The sequence below is a fragment of the Cyrtonyx montezumae genome, unplaced genomic scaffold (assembly GCF_038088225.1).
Source record: "Cyrtonyx montezumae isolate F1298 unplaced genomic scaffold, pur_monq_1.0 scaffold_3, whole genome shotgun sequence".
NCBI classification, from domain to species: Eukaryota; Metazoa; Chordata; class Aves; order Galliformes; family Odontophoridae; genus Cyrtonyx; species Cyrtonyx montezumae.
This window is the reverse complement of record NW_027072034.1, coordinates 110101158-110117950: the sequence shown is the minus strand read 5'-3', so window position 1 is coordinate 110117950 and position 16793 is coordinate 110101158. Positions and strand designations below refer to the sequence as shown.

Here is a 16793-nt window from a genome sequence, read left to right as displayed (position 1 = left end):
GAACTGTTTAGATTACACAGCCCAGCAAAGGCGTTCCCTCAGGTTCCCAGCTTTTCCTTATCCATGTTCTGGAGGGGACATTGCTGCTGGGACATGTTGCCAGGCATGGATATTTTCTCTGTCTTCCTCAACTCCATTTTTATCTCTGTTCATGCATCCATCCCTTGCCCGCTACTGCTGATATTGCTGAAGGGAAAGCATTTATTCCAAGGCACTGATTTGAGTCAGTTGAGTATGGTCACAGCAGGCATCTGTGACTACTTGATGGGATTAGCAGATTATGAGAAAGCATGTTTCACTGTGGGGTTCCTGAGAAAGGAAAAATGAGCAGGTGGATGCTTGGATCTTCGTTAAACTATGCATGAGGCCTGATGGCTGTGTCAGGAAGGCCGTAGGCTCAGGATCAGATGGACTGCTGCAGGTCGGGATTCAAAGATCAGGCCAGCAAGCAGGGAGGTCTCTGGACTGTGATATCACTTACAGAGGATCAAGATTCAAGTATTTCAGCCAGGCCAGGTGAGAGAAACCTGCACAGATCCCATCTGCACCATTCTTAAGATATGTGCGACTGCTCGACAAAAAACAGCTTTTCTTTCTCATCAAACAGCTTTTCTGCAAAATAGCTTGGCTGCATAAATACTGACCAAGCCCCCGTGGGATTTGAACAGATGTATTCTGCTGCTAATGAAGGGCAGTCTGGAGGGAGCCCAAGGTTCACAAGTCCCCCATGGCTGTGCCCTGAAGTCACTGTGGGTCTTTGCAGAGAACTGAGGATGTAGAAAGTAGTTCTGTCGTGCTGGAAGATGTCTGATCCACACAGGGTCCGTTTTCCCCTTAGATGTTCTCATACAGTGTATCGCTGTATTCTTCTAGAGTTCCTTGCTTCTTAGGTGTCTGCAGAATGATGAAAAGGAGAAAAAAAGAAATGGAGGAAAATTATTCAAAAGAAGATGAATTAATTCTTAATCAGCAGACACTGACGTTTGTTCAGTTAGAAATGGCCACAAGTGATCTGCTGAAACGGAAGCCGCTGTGCTGAGAAATGTTGCTCCAAAAGAGACGAACGTGACTAATCCAGCCCAAGGGATAAAGATGCCTCCTTTACTTGTCACTCTTCGCCCAAAAAGCTGTCAGACAAGGAGGGGAGGGAAAATTGGACTCGGTAAAAAAAAATAAATCACTTTGGATTCTGTGAAGAAGGAATTCCCTGACCTCCCCAATCCTGTTTCTTCAACAGTTGAGTCTATTCCTCACAACTGTTCCCTGTGTAGACAAGGCGCTGACAGACTGATATTTTAAGCGCCGCGTGGCACAGGCCTGCTGTAAGCAAGGTTATACAGCGAGTAGCTGGAATGCCAGCGGGTGAATGGAGCCCTACCTACACTAGCTTCTTCTCTGTTGCCACCACCAAAGGGAAATGTTTTATAAAATCTGAGTGCAAGCACCTCCAAAGCAGGCACAGGCACTAGAGGATTAACCCCTCGCCACCCAGGCTGGCTGTCAGCGCAGTGCAACAGCTTGCAAATGCTCGTTTCAAGTGCTCTCTGCGCTGCTTCACTTACATGCAGCATCTGCACCAAGGGCTGGCTGGGATCCTCTGCACCGAGTCTCAGCCATAGTTCAGCAACTCAAGCTTCCTGCTCCACCCCACACCTGCTGACCCACAAGTTTTGCTCTTAGGAAAACACCCTGTTATGTTCTGGCATGGCCAGCTAGAGGATGAGTCTCCCAGGTGGCCAGAGCCCAGGATGATGGAGGGGGAAGCTGATAAAGAGGCTTGTCCCTGCAGTGAGAGTGCAGTCAAATTTGCCTGTGCAGAGAAAGCATTCCCTTTCAGGGGAACCAAACTCATTCCTGGCTTTTGTGAAACAACCTTGAAGATGGATGCAATCATCCCACCTTTTCCATTTTCAAACATTTTTCATTGGCAAAGAGAGCCCAAAGCCTTGGCATTCTCTTCCAATCCTCTCAGTCGCTCCTACTGCAGAATTTCCTTTCCGCTCTCCTCACTTGGAGACAATAAGCAGAACCCTGAGGTGGGACACAGCAGTGGGGGTGGTGGATCCCTGCCACTCACACTTCCCCCTTTCTGACCAGCATGAAGAGTGAACAGCTCAGAAGTATCTGCTCGTGGCAGTGAGTGCTCATCCCATCACCTCTCTTTGCTCTCTTCTCCTTTGTTTTTCCCATCTCTTTTTCGATCTTTACCTCTCCCCTGCTGAGACCACAAGAGCTAGACCCACTCGCACACAGATACTTCTTTGCTCTTGCTCTGTTGCTTTGTTCCCACTCTATTTTATAAGGCTGCTGGCCCCTAAAGCAGCAGTTCAGTGGTGTGGGCCACACACAAGTGATTCAGCACAGCCCAGACAACTCCATGGTAGGAAAAAAAGACACTGCATCTCATCATTCAGACTGAATCATTTAGAAGAGGGCAGCTGATAAAGGTATACAGAAGAATAAATAGGACAGAGAAGAGGAATCTAGATTTACTGATCTTCCTACCCAATTAGTTCAAAATGCAGGAACACAAAAACAGGTATGCTGTCTTTTCCAGTACATAAGGTGCACTGTGGTATAAGACAGCTTATATAAAAGAAGCTATTCTTCCCTTCAGTAATCAATTGCAGTAATCAGATACCTGCCACTGCCTCTGCTACCACCACTTTAAAGCCACAGCACTAACTGCAGGTGCTGAAAGCAGAACACATGCAACTAGCTCTGACATGGAAGAAGGCACTTGATTTTATTTCACCTTTTAGGATTTGTGAAAGTGCTTCAGATGCTGGAAAATACTGTCCTTCATGAAACAGAGGGATGGTGCCAGCTGAAGCTGGCTGCATGTTCCACAGGGCACAGTTAACCTGTCGAACTCTCTGCAGCAGGACATCAGAGGGAGAAGCAGGAGACATTTTTTTCAGAAAATTTTTCCAGCGTTGGAAGAGTGAATATACTTTTTAAGTAGATAAGAGGTCTGGAGGGAAAATGAACAACAAAGAACTGAGGGCAGGAAGGAAGAGTTCCCTCGGGTTTTGTCCCTATGAAACATCTGATACTTGTGCTGAGGGCAGGGTGCAGGGCTGCGTGGGCCTCTAGTCTACACCATATGGCTCCCACAACTGATCCATGCCTGCATATTCCAAGTTGCAACTACTTTCATTATGAGCGGATTCAGTTCCTTGCCTCTAACTCATAACTCTCAGCCGAGCAAGAAGATCCAAGGCATAGCCTCACTGCCTTTTCCTGCCTCTGTTCAGACCATCTTACCTTCTTTTACCAGGAAATGGCTCTCAGGTGCTTAATGCCAGCCAGAGTAAAACTGTGTCCTGGTTCTGTCCCCAGTGCACAGATTCCTCTATGCTGGAGAACTTCTTGGCTGCCTAAACAATCTGGAAAGGGCAATAGTGGGGAGCAGCATCTGGCCAACTCTCCACGAATGCCTGGCCCATTCAGAGGGAGCAATGCCAAACCTCTCAGTACCTTTCAACAAAGCATCCGCATGAAGCCAGGGCTGCCAGAACCAGTAACACTGAAGGAGCAGGGGCTCTGTCAGAAGCAGGAAGATACACTACACGTGCAGCCCAGCTGGCGAGTGGATGTCATGTCCCATTTTCCTCTTTCTTTGTGGCTGGAAGTGGGGAAATAGCAGACACACTACCTGCTAGGGCTGTGGTGCTTTTGGGTTTTCCAGTTTATAAGGGAATTCTCCAAGAACACAGTCCAAGCATTTACCTTATCTGGAGGACTCTTTCTGTGTACTGGGATCTTCATGTTGTTCTTGAGGACAGAATAGACCTCAACTTGTTGCGAATCCAGGCACTGGAAAGGGAAGAGAGAAAAGGGTATGGTTCACATAAAATGCTTACGTCCGAGCACACTTGATTCCTCATACTCATGCCTGCCATTTCTGAAGAACACCTGACCTCCAAAATTCTGAAGCTCCTGTCTTGCTCAAAAATAAAATCATTTTGTCCTAAAATTTCTACAGTGCACCTTCATACCCTTCCTTTTTCAGACTGACAGACACAGGTTATGTCAGACACAATGCCACTGCTTCCTTCCAAGCTGTCACAGAATGCAAAAGAAAGACTTCTCTGTCTGTGGTGCATAAGGGAAACCACGGGTAACAGGCAGCCAGCTGCATCTCTCAAGACTGGGTGCCTAACAGCCAGAGGTTCTTGCTCTTGGTTCTTCTGAGCACACAGCGTTGAGAAGGGAGGCTAGTTTGAAGCACAGGGCTGTTGAAAACAGGAAACCCGACAATAGGCATGATTTCTGTTTATCGCCTGGTATTTTTTTCCAAGCTGGAACTGTCTTTTCTTCTTAGAGTGAGTGAAGAATAATAATAATAAAAAAAATCAATACACTTGCAGGCCCACAGACATATCCATGGTACCACACGGATACAGAGAAACACACACACGTTCTACATGTGTATGCACCCGTTGGTCCCCCAGGTAATCATGTCACAGGAGATGCATGTCAGTTTGAGTGATGTTCCAGATCTGCCTGAAGGATCAAACATAACAATCAGGAGGACTTTTCCATGTGTGTTTCAAGGATGACAGCAGGTTGCCAAGGTGGCTGTTTCTCTGGCAACAGGAAGATGGGAGGAGCTCAGCCATAAGAGGGGCAGATGGTATTAGTGGAGAGATTATGAAGGGAGTAAGGCACCCTGCAATACAGCAAGGGGGACCAGCAAAACAGAGAGGCTTGCTCCTGGGACTGACAGTCATCTGACCGACCCCTCCATCGTTTCATCAGGAGTTCAGCATCTTTCTGGATCGTGGCCAGCAAGACTGTGGTTTGAACAGGACAAGATGCCAGTGGAACAACATACGGAAACGGGGCTGGGAGCAAGCCCCTAGCAGGAAGGATCTACAGTGAAAGAAGCTCCATGCAGCTCTCCCATTTCCACTCCTCCTCCTCCTCCATAAGCAGTCAAAGTACTTCATTTGTTCACGTCTCTCTCCCAAGATCTCACTGGCCTGGAGCAGACATTCCCAACTACTTGTGTGTGCACATGTGTGCACAGAAAATCTCATTTCCCTATCCTCATTTTCAATTCTCTTTGTGATGCTTGCAGTGAGGACCTTGTCCTGTGTTCTTTGCTCCCAACAGCCTTGCTCTGCATCCCCTTGACACAACAGGCAGCCTTTTTCACTGCTCTAGTCCAAAGCCACTTGCGAGCAAGAGATATCCTTTTGGTACTTAAGCCCCCAAAGAGATTCCCTCTTTCTGCAAGCCCTCCTTCCCATGGAGGCTGCTGGCAATGCTTTGCTGGCCAGTTGGAAGGCTAGTGTCTCCAACTGCCAGTTGCAAATCAATTAGTTGTACACGGTCACTGAGCACCTGCTACTGTCGCAGTGGTAGCATGCAGGCCTCTCCTCCCTGCTGGCAGATGCCTTCTCAAAAAGCTCCTGTGCTCTGGAACTCGCCTGCGCTGCAGGAGCTCTGTTTGCTGCTGACAAAAAAAAGAGCTTGTTTGAAGTGTAAAGCAGATGAAGCAAGGCCTTTGGATTGTTATTTTCAAGCTGCTCATTAACTAGGCAGCTAAGCTGGAAGATGGAGGGAAATACAGGTTTTGGTCTGGGTGGTGTGATGAACTCCTCTGGGGCTGCAGGAGGGCAAAAAGGCCTTCCAGTGCTTGGCAGTATAGTGGAACAAAGCAGGTGTCTGCCTGCCCCCATTGCAGAGGCTTTGTACTATCTCGAGCTGCTTTTCACTGCATGTGCTCTCCCTTAGGGACCGTAAGGTGTCACCTGGAAGAGGTGATGAGGAGAGCATTTGCTCCCAGTGACACGCAGCAGAATGGCTTTGCAGAAGGTGTTCTGGGAGCCTTCCTGTGCCAGGGGCAAGCCTTACTGCCAGAGAAGATAGCACAGACCATTTAACAAGCTGCACCAGCCAGTTCCAAGCCCTTGCCTGTCCAGTCCTGCTGGCTGCTGCATCTGTTCCAAGCTCCAGGCCCACTAGAACACTGCAGCTCCTTGACTTTTTTCCAGACTTGGGTTTTCTTCTTCCCCCCCACAGACAGCACATCTGGCACACACTGACCACCTGTCCCTTCACCTATCTCTGATCTCCCTTTATCTCATCAGTAGAAGTGACTTTCCAGTCATTCATGACATTTCCTTGCCTTAGCTTCCCCCAGGGCTGACCACAGATAAGAGATCTGTTCCAATCTTCCCCATGAATTCAGCACCACGTGTTCCGCACCCAGTTAAACACCAACAGGATTTCACAGAGCATCTTCTCCATCCCAGGGCTCACCCTCTCCTCCCCATTACCTTCACACCTCACAGCCCTGCTCTCACCGTGCGGTGTCTGCTGCGGGAGTTGCTGCCTCATGCCTGAACGAGTCTCAGCAGCTGCTCTGTGGGGCAGGCTCACACCCCATGGCATACATGAGATGATTTGAGGCTGCCTGCCGCTCTGCCAGAGAGGGCTGAGCTGCCTGCCCTGCACACTGGGCTGGCTGCAAGCCCTGCACAACTGGCGTGCGGTTAATGGGCTACAGGGGAAGGCTGGATGGGCCAGGTTCATAGGGCTCCTGGAAGCACAGGAGCCTAGCCAGCTACTGGGACTGCCTGTGCCTAAGGCTGGCTCCGCTGGCTTGCTGCATTAGCCTTAGTGGGGCCTCCTGAACAGAACAACATGATGAAACATGTAATTAAGATGGAGCTAAGGATGCATGACGAGGCCGACTGAGCGAGAAATGGATTTGAATTTTTTTTTGTCTCCTTGCAGAAATCATCCACTTCAGAAGGAAACTACCCATTCAGATTTTTAGAAGGCAGAATTAAAAAGAAATTACTTGATACAAATGAAAAGGTTTATAACCTGCAACATCCTTTACCCAAAGCATTTCTTTTTACCCAGAATAAACATATCACATACAATATATAGAGCTCTCTTTTAAACCTCCATTCCAAAAACTGAAGAACCACAAAGCAGTGCCCCCCAGTCAGTGAAGTGAGAAAAAGAAGGGGGCAGGCCTCCCCTTATTTTCACATCTGCCCCCTATCAGATTTCCACGCCTCTTCAGCAGTGCTTTGCTCCTCTCTGTAGTACATTCTCCAGAGCTCTGCTTTGTTTAGTTTAAATGATTCATGCAGCTGAGCTTACAGGTTTTCCTTGGAGAGACTTTCCCAGCCCTTACAGACCTCACAGTCAGAAAGGTTTCCTAATATTCAAGCAACATCCTTCTCTACTCACTTTCATTTGTCCCACAGACCATGTGGAAAAAAAATAAATGAAATAAATCATTCCCTTCTCAGCAAAGCAGTCGTCCCATGGGAGTTAAAGGGAAAAAAAAAATGGAATACATTTTAAATGGAACTGGATGGGCTGTAAATGTGATTAGAGGTCATGGTAACTTGAGGTAGTTAAGGTCTGGGCTTGACGTTTCAGGAGAGCCACTTCAATCCTATTACCTATGACACTGCCACCACTGGGCTCAGAGAGTAGCAGCAGTTGGTGTTGTCCTGTCCGGGGAATGGAGAAGGGAGATTGGCTGCATTCTAAGCAATGAAAGGGGAAATGCTCCAAAAAAGTCTCCTTTCCCTTTCCTCCTGTCCTTTCCCCCAGAGTGCTAGTCAGCCAGCTCAGGACTACAGTGGTCCATACCTGTGACACCAGCAAATATCTCTGACACAAGCAGAACCTCTGAAAGGCTGTTGGCAGGAGAGTTTCTCTCTTTGCCACTTCCCTGAGTCATCAATCTCCATCTGAGAAAAGCATGTCTTTGAGACAATTTGCAGTACAAGCGAGGCTGAGATCCACTCTTCCCTTCTGATATCTGGAGGCCCTTCCACCTCCAGTGCTAGGAGCTCTCTCTGGACCCATGCTTGCTGCTCAATTATATGCTGCTGGCAGAAGAAAGGGTGCTGCCCACCAGCACAGGGCATGGCTTTGGCTCTGGGAACAGGATGGAGATGTGCACAGCCCTGAGAGGAGGTAAACAGGGCAGAGTACAGAGGTGGGGTTGCCAGTACCAGGCCATTATATGGGTATCACTTATTCTGAGATGGAGGATGATTCTGCTACTCACGTCATAAATAGGAGAAGGTGGTGGTGGGCTTGCTGAAGGAGGCTGAGTTTCTATCTTCTGTCTCCAGATATTTAGCTGGTTCTTTTTAGGACACAATATCTGCTCAGGACAAGACACCAAATTACACATTTGGAAAAAACACCATCCCCCCAAGGATGAAATGAATACCAGTGTCACATCAAAGCCAGCTCCATACATACCCCCTAGGTACCTGCATAGTATGGAATGATGGGATTGTGCACAACACAGGCCACTCACTCTTCTCACCACTGGGTGAAAAGAAGGAGTCTGACAACTGACACTGAAGCACTGGAAAGCAAAACTGGGCTCTGTCTGTACATAAAAATCATCTCTACCACTGACAGCAGGATGGAGGGAATAGGTATTTAACAGCACACAACAATGCTGTAGGACAGGGAATAAAGCAGGGCCCTGTTCAAAGTGCAAGAAGAATTTCAGAGAGGCAGAATGCAGTGATTTTTGTGAGGATTTGGCTGGGAAGATGTTTGTAATACACAAGAGTCTAGAGAAAAGCACCAGGCAGACATTAATGATGACATACAGTCAGTGATACACTAACAAGCAGGTCCAGCACGGAGTTATGGAGTTGAAGGAAGAAAGCCTTTTCCTCTGAAATGTTTCTCGCATTGGATGGCTTCTCCTTGAATATGCTTCATTCACGCACAGGTAAGGGTTAGCACTGCTCAGCAAGCGAAAGAAAGAGACAGAAAAGGCAGAAAGCTTTGCTAAGTATCTCTGTTTTAATTCAGAAAGAAGTGGGATGATTATATTCGCATCACATGAAAACGATGAACTGCTTTCCAGTCCATTAGTAACTAAGGAGGATGCTAAATAGCTTCTCTTAAAGATAAACATTTTTAAACCAGCAGGTCTGAGCAAGCTGTGGTGAGAAATATGGTCTGTTTTCAGCAGGAGGGCAAATGTAATGACTGCATGATCTCTTCAGACCCTAAGGAGAGCCCGTAGGTCTCAGCCTTGCTGGCCTGCCTCAAAGACTAGAGATGCCAACTGGCAGGCTGTGACACTGCCTCCCCCCATCCCCACGGAGATGCTGTCTAGGCAGACAGAGGTGGGGGCCCATCTCCAGCCTAGTCACTCTGCTGCTAACTCTTTTCCCCTCCATCTGCCTGCCTGCAAGGTAAGTCTCACGAGATTTGCAGGTCTGCCAACTGCTGCCACTCTGTGTTCAATCTCACTGTCTCTGACTGTGTGCTGAAGCCTGGTGTTCCTTGGAGCCAAAGGTCTGCATCAGCAACATAGTTTTCACATAAAAATGCATGCACAGACTCTGCTGTTGTAATGGCAGAGGGCAGTTTGACTGAGTAAATGTAGGTGGATACAATGCCTAAAAAAACATCATTCTCCAAATTCAGTTCTAAAATGCATCACATCTGTTTAAACCAGCCTTGAGATATCTGAAAGACAGCAAAGGAACATCTGAGGGTGGCAGTAATAGGAACAGTAGATTTTGCCTGGTCAACAGAGATTTCAGTATTACAATTTCAAAGTTAATTCCACACAGCCCCTGACTCATTTAGATATTTCAGTCCTACTTTCAGCTCTTCTCCTGCTCTACACCTCTTTTATTCCCCACTTGTGTTTTCCCCTTTACCCTCGGTTCTTCTCATCCAGATGGTTCCAACCTGTGCCAGTGGCCTACTCAACCAAGTGTCCCCATTGGCCCAGTCTTAATACCCTCCCCTCCAGGCTCTAGTGCTTCCTCGCTCTGGCTCCCAGTGCCAATTTCCTTCCCAGGTCTCCTCATTTAAAGCCTCACAGAACCACTGACATTGGAAGATGCCTCTGGAGTTTGTCTAGTCCAATCTGCAGCCTGCTCAGAGTCAACTTAGGCAGGCTGCTCAAAATTTTGTCTCACTTTTTTTCTCAGTCAGCTGCAATCCCTACACAGGCTTCCTTGGGATCCTTGTCCTGATCTTCCCCTTTAATGCTGTCTCTTAATGTTCATCCTCGATATTCTGGTCCCCATTCCCTTCATGCTGCAGACTGTTGTCTTCTGCAGTACCCAACCTATGGATTGAAGTTGCATAGTTTCCTTTCATCAGGTCATGCCTTTGCATCAGAATAGCCTCCATCTTGAAAAAGGATTAAAAATAGGGAAAGCCCTGCACTCCTTCCACCATTGGGGCTGCAACAGATGCACAGGACATTACCTGCCGGGCTGTTTGGAAAGGCAGCCTTGCATGGGATCCCTAAAACTGAGCTGCTAAATTGACAAAAGCCACAGCTAAGTGTGCACAAACTGCAATTTTCCAAAGACACATCACGAGGCTACATCTGCTTGAATATTCTCAGGGCCAGCACACTGCTTGCCCTATGTCAGAACCTTGCTCTAAAGAATTGCATGCCAAAGTCAAAATGGTTATTAGAACTTATTTTACAGACAAATCAATGACTCGCTTTATCTTTTCTGTAATCTTTTTTCTCAGAATGACTGAACTTAGAAAAAGAAAATAAACCTGAGCAGACACCTAGCATGGAAAATTTCAGCACGGGGAGTTCCAATCCAGCCAAATTAGAAGCAAGTGAAATAAATTCCTAGAATGGGTCATGTCAGGTATTGCTTTTTATTTGGTAATAACTTGCCTTTCTTTTCCACACTAGCAGAGCTGTTGCGATGATGCTCAGTGCAGCCAGAATAGTGGTAAAGGTAATAAGGATTTCTCGCCCATAAGAAGCTTGTGCATACCCTGTACCTGTGGGAAAGAAGGCAAAAGATTCATAGGTTGACCAGAAATTACATTTCCATGTTTTTAACTCTGGCCAAAAGTCTTAGGAAGTTTCAAATATAGAAGCAATACAGAGGTTAGACAGATGCACATATGCTTCATAACAGTCTGGCTGAGCAGATAGTAGGGTGCAGCTGGAGGATCACGTGAAGGAGACTGGATATGAACAGCTGTGCTTCGTGTAGATTAGAGGGAGGTGATATAAATATGGCAGCCCAAAAGGCTGGTAGATAGTTAGAGGCTGGGAAAGGTCTTAAATGACAGGAGCAGAAAGGCAGATGGTGGAAAGCATACAGGCTACACGAACGAGCAGGGTGGGTACTGCACACATCCTCTGATCAGTGTAGCAAAGCTTTTTCATCTTGGCTCTTCACATTTACCCTAAGCAGTTCATATCCAGCATTCAGTAATGCAAATCCAGCCAAGCAGCAGCATGCATGTTCTTACCACTTTTCTCTTTTTTCACATTGCTCTTACCTTGGCCTGAAGGTCTCCCTTGTTTCCCAGTCAATGGAACAATTGCAACCACGTGGAAAAAGGGGAGGGATTAAGGTGAGCCCCTAATCTGACTGTGAGCCGCCAACAGTCAGCACCTAACCTGTACATCCGATTACAGAGAGCACCCTAACCACCGACCTCATTTTCATCCATCTCTGTCACACTGATACAGGCCAAACCATGCTGTTTAGACCCTGATTTTAAGGCCGGTGCTCATAAGTGCCAATGCAGGGTAGGTAAAAATTACTGCATATTCACGTTACCACCGGTAAATTGGGAAAGATGGCATGGGAAACCTGTGTTAAAACACATTCAACTGTGATGGCACTAAATGTTGGGCGCTAAGCATTATTCCCATCTAACTTCATAACTCGTTTGGGTAGGGAAAAAGAAAGAGTAAAGATCATATTTTCATGGCAAAATCCAGCTGATTTTTAACTGTACACCCTTCCTTTCTGTTTTTTTCACTTACCTCTAACAAGGACAAACACTCCCTTTCCCTTTATCTGGATGCCATCCCACTGGACTTTGCAGTAGTATGTGCCAGTAGAAGACGTGCTTTCAAGTGGCTTTGTTTCGTGACTGTAAGATTTGATGGCAGTCTTATTCTCTTCTCCAGGAGGAATATCTACTTGTTCTTTCTTATTATAGATGGATACTTCCTGGTCCCATGCATTAATCCAGTAATAGAAGACTGTAAATCTGGTGTATTTCAGCGTGTACGGGAAGATGACTTCACAGGGGATGGATACTTTTTCCTTAAGCAGTGCAACCTGGATTAGAGGTTTCTGCTGTACACTGACATCTCCCCCTGCAAGGGTGATAATTGTTAGCAGTCATCTAACATTACCGTAAGTCAGGAGAAAATTGCTGCCCCAAAGACACGATCACATGGTGAAAATAAATGTATGCCGAGAAGCGTGTCTGGAGCAAGCAGCGTTGGCCCTTGTCAGAAACTGAGTGATGCAGAGCACATGCCCCTTGTGATCTGCCACATCTCTTAGGTAATTGCTGTGTGATTTGAGATAGCCTGTTGCAATCACAGGCTTCCCCTTTTCCCTTGTGAGCTCCTCTGCACAACGCCAGCATACAGAAAGACAGGAAACGAAGCAGGAACTGAACTGATTTTGCACTGGTGCGAGACTACTTACAAATTATGAAAAAGAAAGCAATTTTCTATGACAAACACTAGCTGGATGTTTTCTATAACTCCCGAGTTACAATTCTCTGCTCACGTGTTTACACTTGCACTCTGCACCAGCAAAGAAGGTGCTGTGTGCAAGCAGGTGCTTCTCTGAAACGTGAGTGAGGAAGGAAATTGCATATTGTGCATGGGGCCCAGCACTGGGGCCATGAGAAATAAGACACAGCTTAATCACTCCCAACTTTTGCTGCTGTAAATAGGCAGCAAGGCACAAGAGTGGTTGCTAGATGCAGGAACTATTTGCGGAAGACTGCACATCTTAAATATCTATATGTGACAGTATCTCATGCAGAGAGATGGGAGATCATGCCCTTCATGGGCTTCCTCCTTACTTAGGTCTGTAGAAAGCAATCTGTCACTGCAACTCAGTAGGCAACGATGTAGGGAGTTATAAGAGAGGATGAATAAGCACAGATGGGGGAACCACACCAGTTTGCACTCTATTTTGTAAAATAAAAGGAAAAAATCTAAAAGTGAGTCTACTATGGAGCGTGGGATATAGGATCACTTGGCATCTCTACCAAATCTGGATTTAACATCAGACTCTGGATCCATTTATTTGGTAGCTGATAGAATTCCACACATAAGCCCTTTAAGAGGAGGCCTGTGCAAAGCACTGTTGTACCTAAAAAATAAAAATAAAAAATAAAAAAAAGGAAGAGAATGGGAAACTTCCATTCAAGTTTTGTCTCAAAATGAAGGAGTCAGGATTCCTTCACAGATGTGAAAATAAAAGGGGAAAAATATATAGAGGGAAACTAGAACTTTTCCATTTGTGGTTTTGATGGCACTCTATGGGGCTCAGAATCTATGAAGAGGATCATAACAAGGCATTAATAAAGTGGTCCCAGAACACAGCCAGGCTTGCTTTCCTGTCATCATGCAGTAATGCTGCATCACAACTGCATTGTTCACCTCTGTGTGATGGGACCCAGCATCGGAAGAGGCAACTCTGACAATGCTACTGAATGCAGACCACTAAGGAGAATTGAGGGGTGGAATAGACAGAAGGAGGGCACAACCACTGTCCAGAAAAGACTACAGGGAAGTAACATCAGTTAAGGAAATCCTCTGCAGATGACATAGGTAGGTACAATAACCTAAGAGTAAGGAAGAGCTTAGGTCACATCATTAGAAAAGGATTCTAGGCTGTAAAAGCAACCCGGATACAATGAAGTCCTGAGGGACACAGTCTTTGTGAGTGCACAGTCCTTTGTGCACTAGATACAATGTTATGGAAAGAAGGCAACAGAAAAACCTGTAGCCACGTGGGAGCAATAACCTGAGAAGTCTCTTCTGGGCCTGATTTTCTAAAATAAATCACCATCCTTTTCCTCATCTCTACCCAGCAGAACACACACGAATGCAGTTTTTATACAAGACATTGTAAAGCATTGCTGTAAAAAAGAAGAAAAAAAGAAGGAAACAAAACAAAACAAACAAACAAAAAAACAGAGGAGAGATCCATCTTCTTACAGTATCCCAGGAGCCATTAGTTTGAGAAGAACATGCCAGGGAAAAAGCCAAACCATTTTATTTAGGTTATACAACCCTTCTCCCATGTTCCCCCTTTCTTAAGGATTCTCTCTCTGAGCTCTGAACTGCTTAAAAGACAGAAATAGCAACAGTGTGCAAATTCCTAGAGGGGAGCTCTAGAAATTAGCAACAGATAGCAGCTGGAAATGCTCTAATATGAATAAATGTGAGAGTAAACAAAAGGAAAAAAGAAGAAGGAAAAAACTTTTTTTTTACCTCCATTGTGAAGCAACCAAAGGAACAGGAAGATGACTTTTAGATTAGAGCCCATGGTAAGGTCAAAAGGCTGTAAGAAAGCAACCAGATATGAAGATCCAGAAGGCAAAAAGAGATTGTATTTCACGAGGTCTTCCTGCTTCTGAAAGGCTGTTTGATCCCCTCCCATTTGTGCAGGGACAGGCGGGACAGACACATGCTGCCTTTGGCAAGCTGTTCCTGGCAGATGCAACCTCTTCTGCTTTTCTGTCAGACTCCTCCCTGCACTGTAGCTCATTTCTCTATACTATTACCACGGTGTTACATCTACCAGCAGGTGTCAAAAGATCAGGCTGCAAGCTCTTGAAAGCACAGAGCTTTGTCTTCCAATGACCGTAAAACATCACACACATATAAAGCAAACTTTGTCACCTTCCATAGTGACCGAAGCCCCAGGTTGGAATACTGAGAAAAATGTGCTTTGACCAATGCAGCTTGAGGTCATTCGAGGTAAACATAAAATTCAGTGAACAAGTCAACTAATTCTGGAGCAACGGAAAAGCTTAAATGTGGCACATCAGGATTTGTACCATAATTTTGTAGGAATTTGTTTATACAGTTGTTTTGGAACAGCTATCCCTGACTACCTCACTGTAATGACCATCCAGATTTTGGATTAAGGGCATTTCACTACAAATTCTCTTACTCAAGTGGCTACCACGAAGTGCCACAGGGTGTGGGTTCACAGCAGAGAAGCACTATCAAACAGAGTCTTTATGTGACCACTTGAGTGTGAGATCACCTGTTTTGCCTTAAAAATGGAAAACAAGTACCTGCATCAGCAGTCAGCACAGAGAAACAGCCCAGCTGTACTCCCTGCTTCCCACCCAATGCTTCCCTGCACAGGTTAGGTTGCTCCAGAGGAAGGCACTCCAGAGGGCTGCAGAAGTGAGAACAACCAGATCATCCGTAACAGCTGAAATGTTTCAGATCCACACAATGCTGGCTCTGAATTAGCTTCACACTGCAGGCAAACCTTAAAAAAAAAAAAAAATCGATTGTGGGAAAACTAAAGGAGAGCCCTTTGAAGAAGAAAACCCTCTCTTTGTGGGAGGACTCTGCCTCCTACACTCGTGAAGAGACTGATTTCAATGAAGGCTTGTTTTTAGCTAAGACATCTGCAATGCAACAGCTGAGCAGAGTCTGACTAAAAAAACCCTGATGTCTGAGAGCTGAGAGGTCTTTGCTTCTCTCTAGAGAAGTCCTTTCAGGCTTCTTGAAAGACATTTGCATTGACCACAAGAAATCATTTCGCTGCAACTTCAAGGGTGCCTACTCACACTGTGGAAACTGGTGGGGGATGGCTGTGCTGTCTGTTTTAAGGCCCAGCTGAGCCTCTAAATTGTGCATATTAAAAATCACCCTGTCTGTTGAGTTTGTATGAGCAAGACTTGCTCCAAAAAAAACCTTCAGTTCATAGCATTTTTCTTCCTGTACAACCTGGGACAGGTTCGCAGGAGGAAGGGGTCTTGACACGGGGGAAGGAAGCTGTGCACAGCTGTGGCTGCTCTACTCCCCTGAGCCCAGGGCCAGCTCCAGTACCTTGAGGAGTGCCCTGACAGATGGGGAGAGGAGCAAGTGGCTTTGTGTGGCTTTGCAAGGCTGGTGCAGCAGCTGCACTCCTCCAGGGAAGGTTTAGCTCAGATTAGCCAAAAGGAACTCCTCTCCCCAAGATACGCTGATGTGAGCTGCGCAGGGCTGGTCTCAGCTGCAAATTGCTCCTCACAGGTCTTAACGCTGAGCAGCAAGGACAATCAAGAGCGGTAACAAGACACTGGGGGCCTACTTGGTATTTCAGATATGTAGGCACAGATCAGGCAGCTGTGGCTCTGGGGGGATATGGGGTCACAACCATGCTCAGCAGCACTTCTCAGGCCTGAATTGCATCTCAAGATAGCTGGGGGAGGGAGGGAATAGTTACCTTCCTAAAGAAGAGTTCTGCTGAACAGTGAGGGCCTCCTCAGCTCTTATATCACACTCATCCCCATGGTAGCACAGCTTTGCAATTTCCAGCAATGATGTATTTCTAGAGGACAGAACGTGCTGCTCCTGTCAGTGATGTGTTTTAACTGTTATCAGCATTTATCTGCTTCAGGAATTCAGACTGATAAGTGGATTAAGTGCGGTAGGTTTGTAGGGCTGCTAGGTCAACATCCTCCTCCTGTCCTTTCCCTTCTCTTCCTATAAACAACCCAGTTGCCACTCTAAATGCCAAGTCCTAGAAATACTGCTGCCTGGAATTTTAAGAAATATATCGTTTTGGCATTTCCAAAGAGGTCACACGTAAGACTCCGCTCTAGGATTACTGGCACTGAAGGCCAGAAACACATTCACTGCTAGAATTTGCTATGGTAGTGCCTGCTGAAAAGAAATGGTTTTGAAATGACTACCCAGCAGCTACTAACAGGGTAGTATTTTGTTCCCAAGAGCCTAAAGCGAGCTTGAATCTTTGAATATTAAATAATAATTCCATTCGGTA

At 46.1% G+C, this 16793-nt stretch overlaps 1 protein-coding gene across 1 annotated transcript; it reads right to left on the bottom strand.

The window, feature by feature from the left end:
* Positions 1–660: 660 nt before the first annotated feature.
* Positions 661–14667, bottom strand: NFAM1 (NFAT activating protein with ITAM motif 1). The gene is given in 7 exon segments (XM_065741276.1): positions 661–894; positions 3733–3819; positions 8054–8152; positions 10679–10788; positions 11792–12130; positions 14276–14378; positions 14380–14667. Coding segments are annotated over 7 exon segments (1086 nt in total). The 3' UTR covers positions 661–834.
* Positions 14668–16793: the final 2126 nt, after the last annotated feature.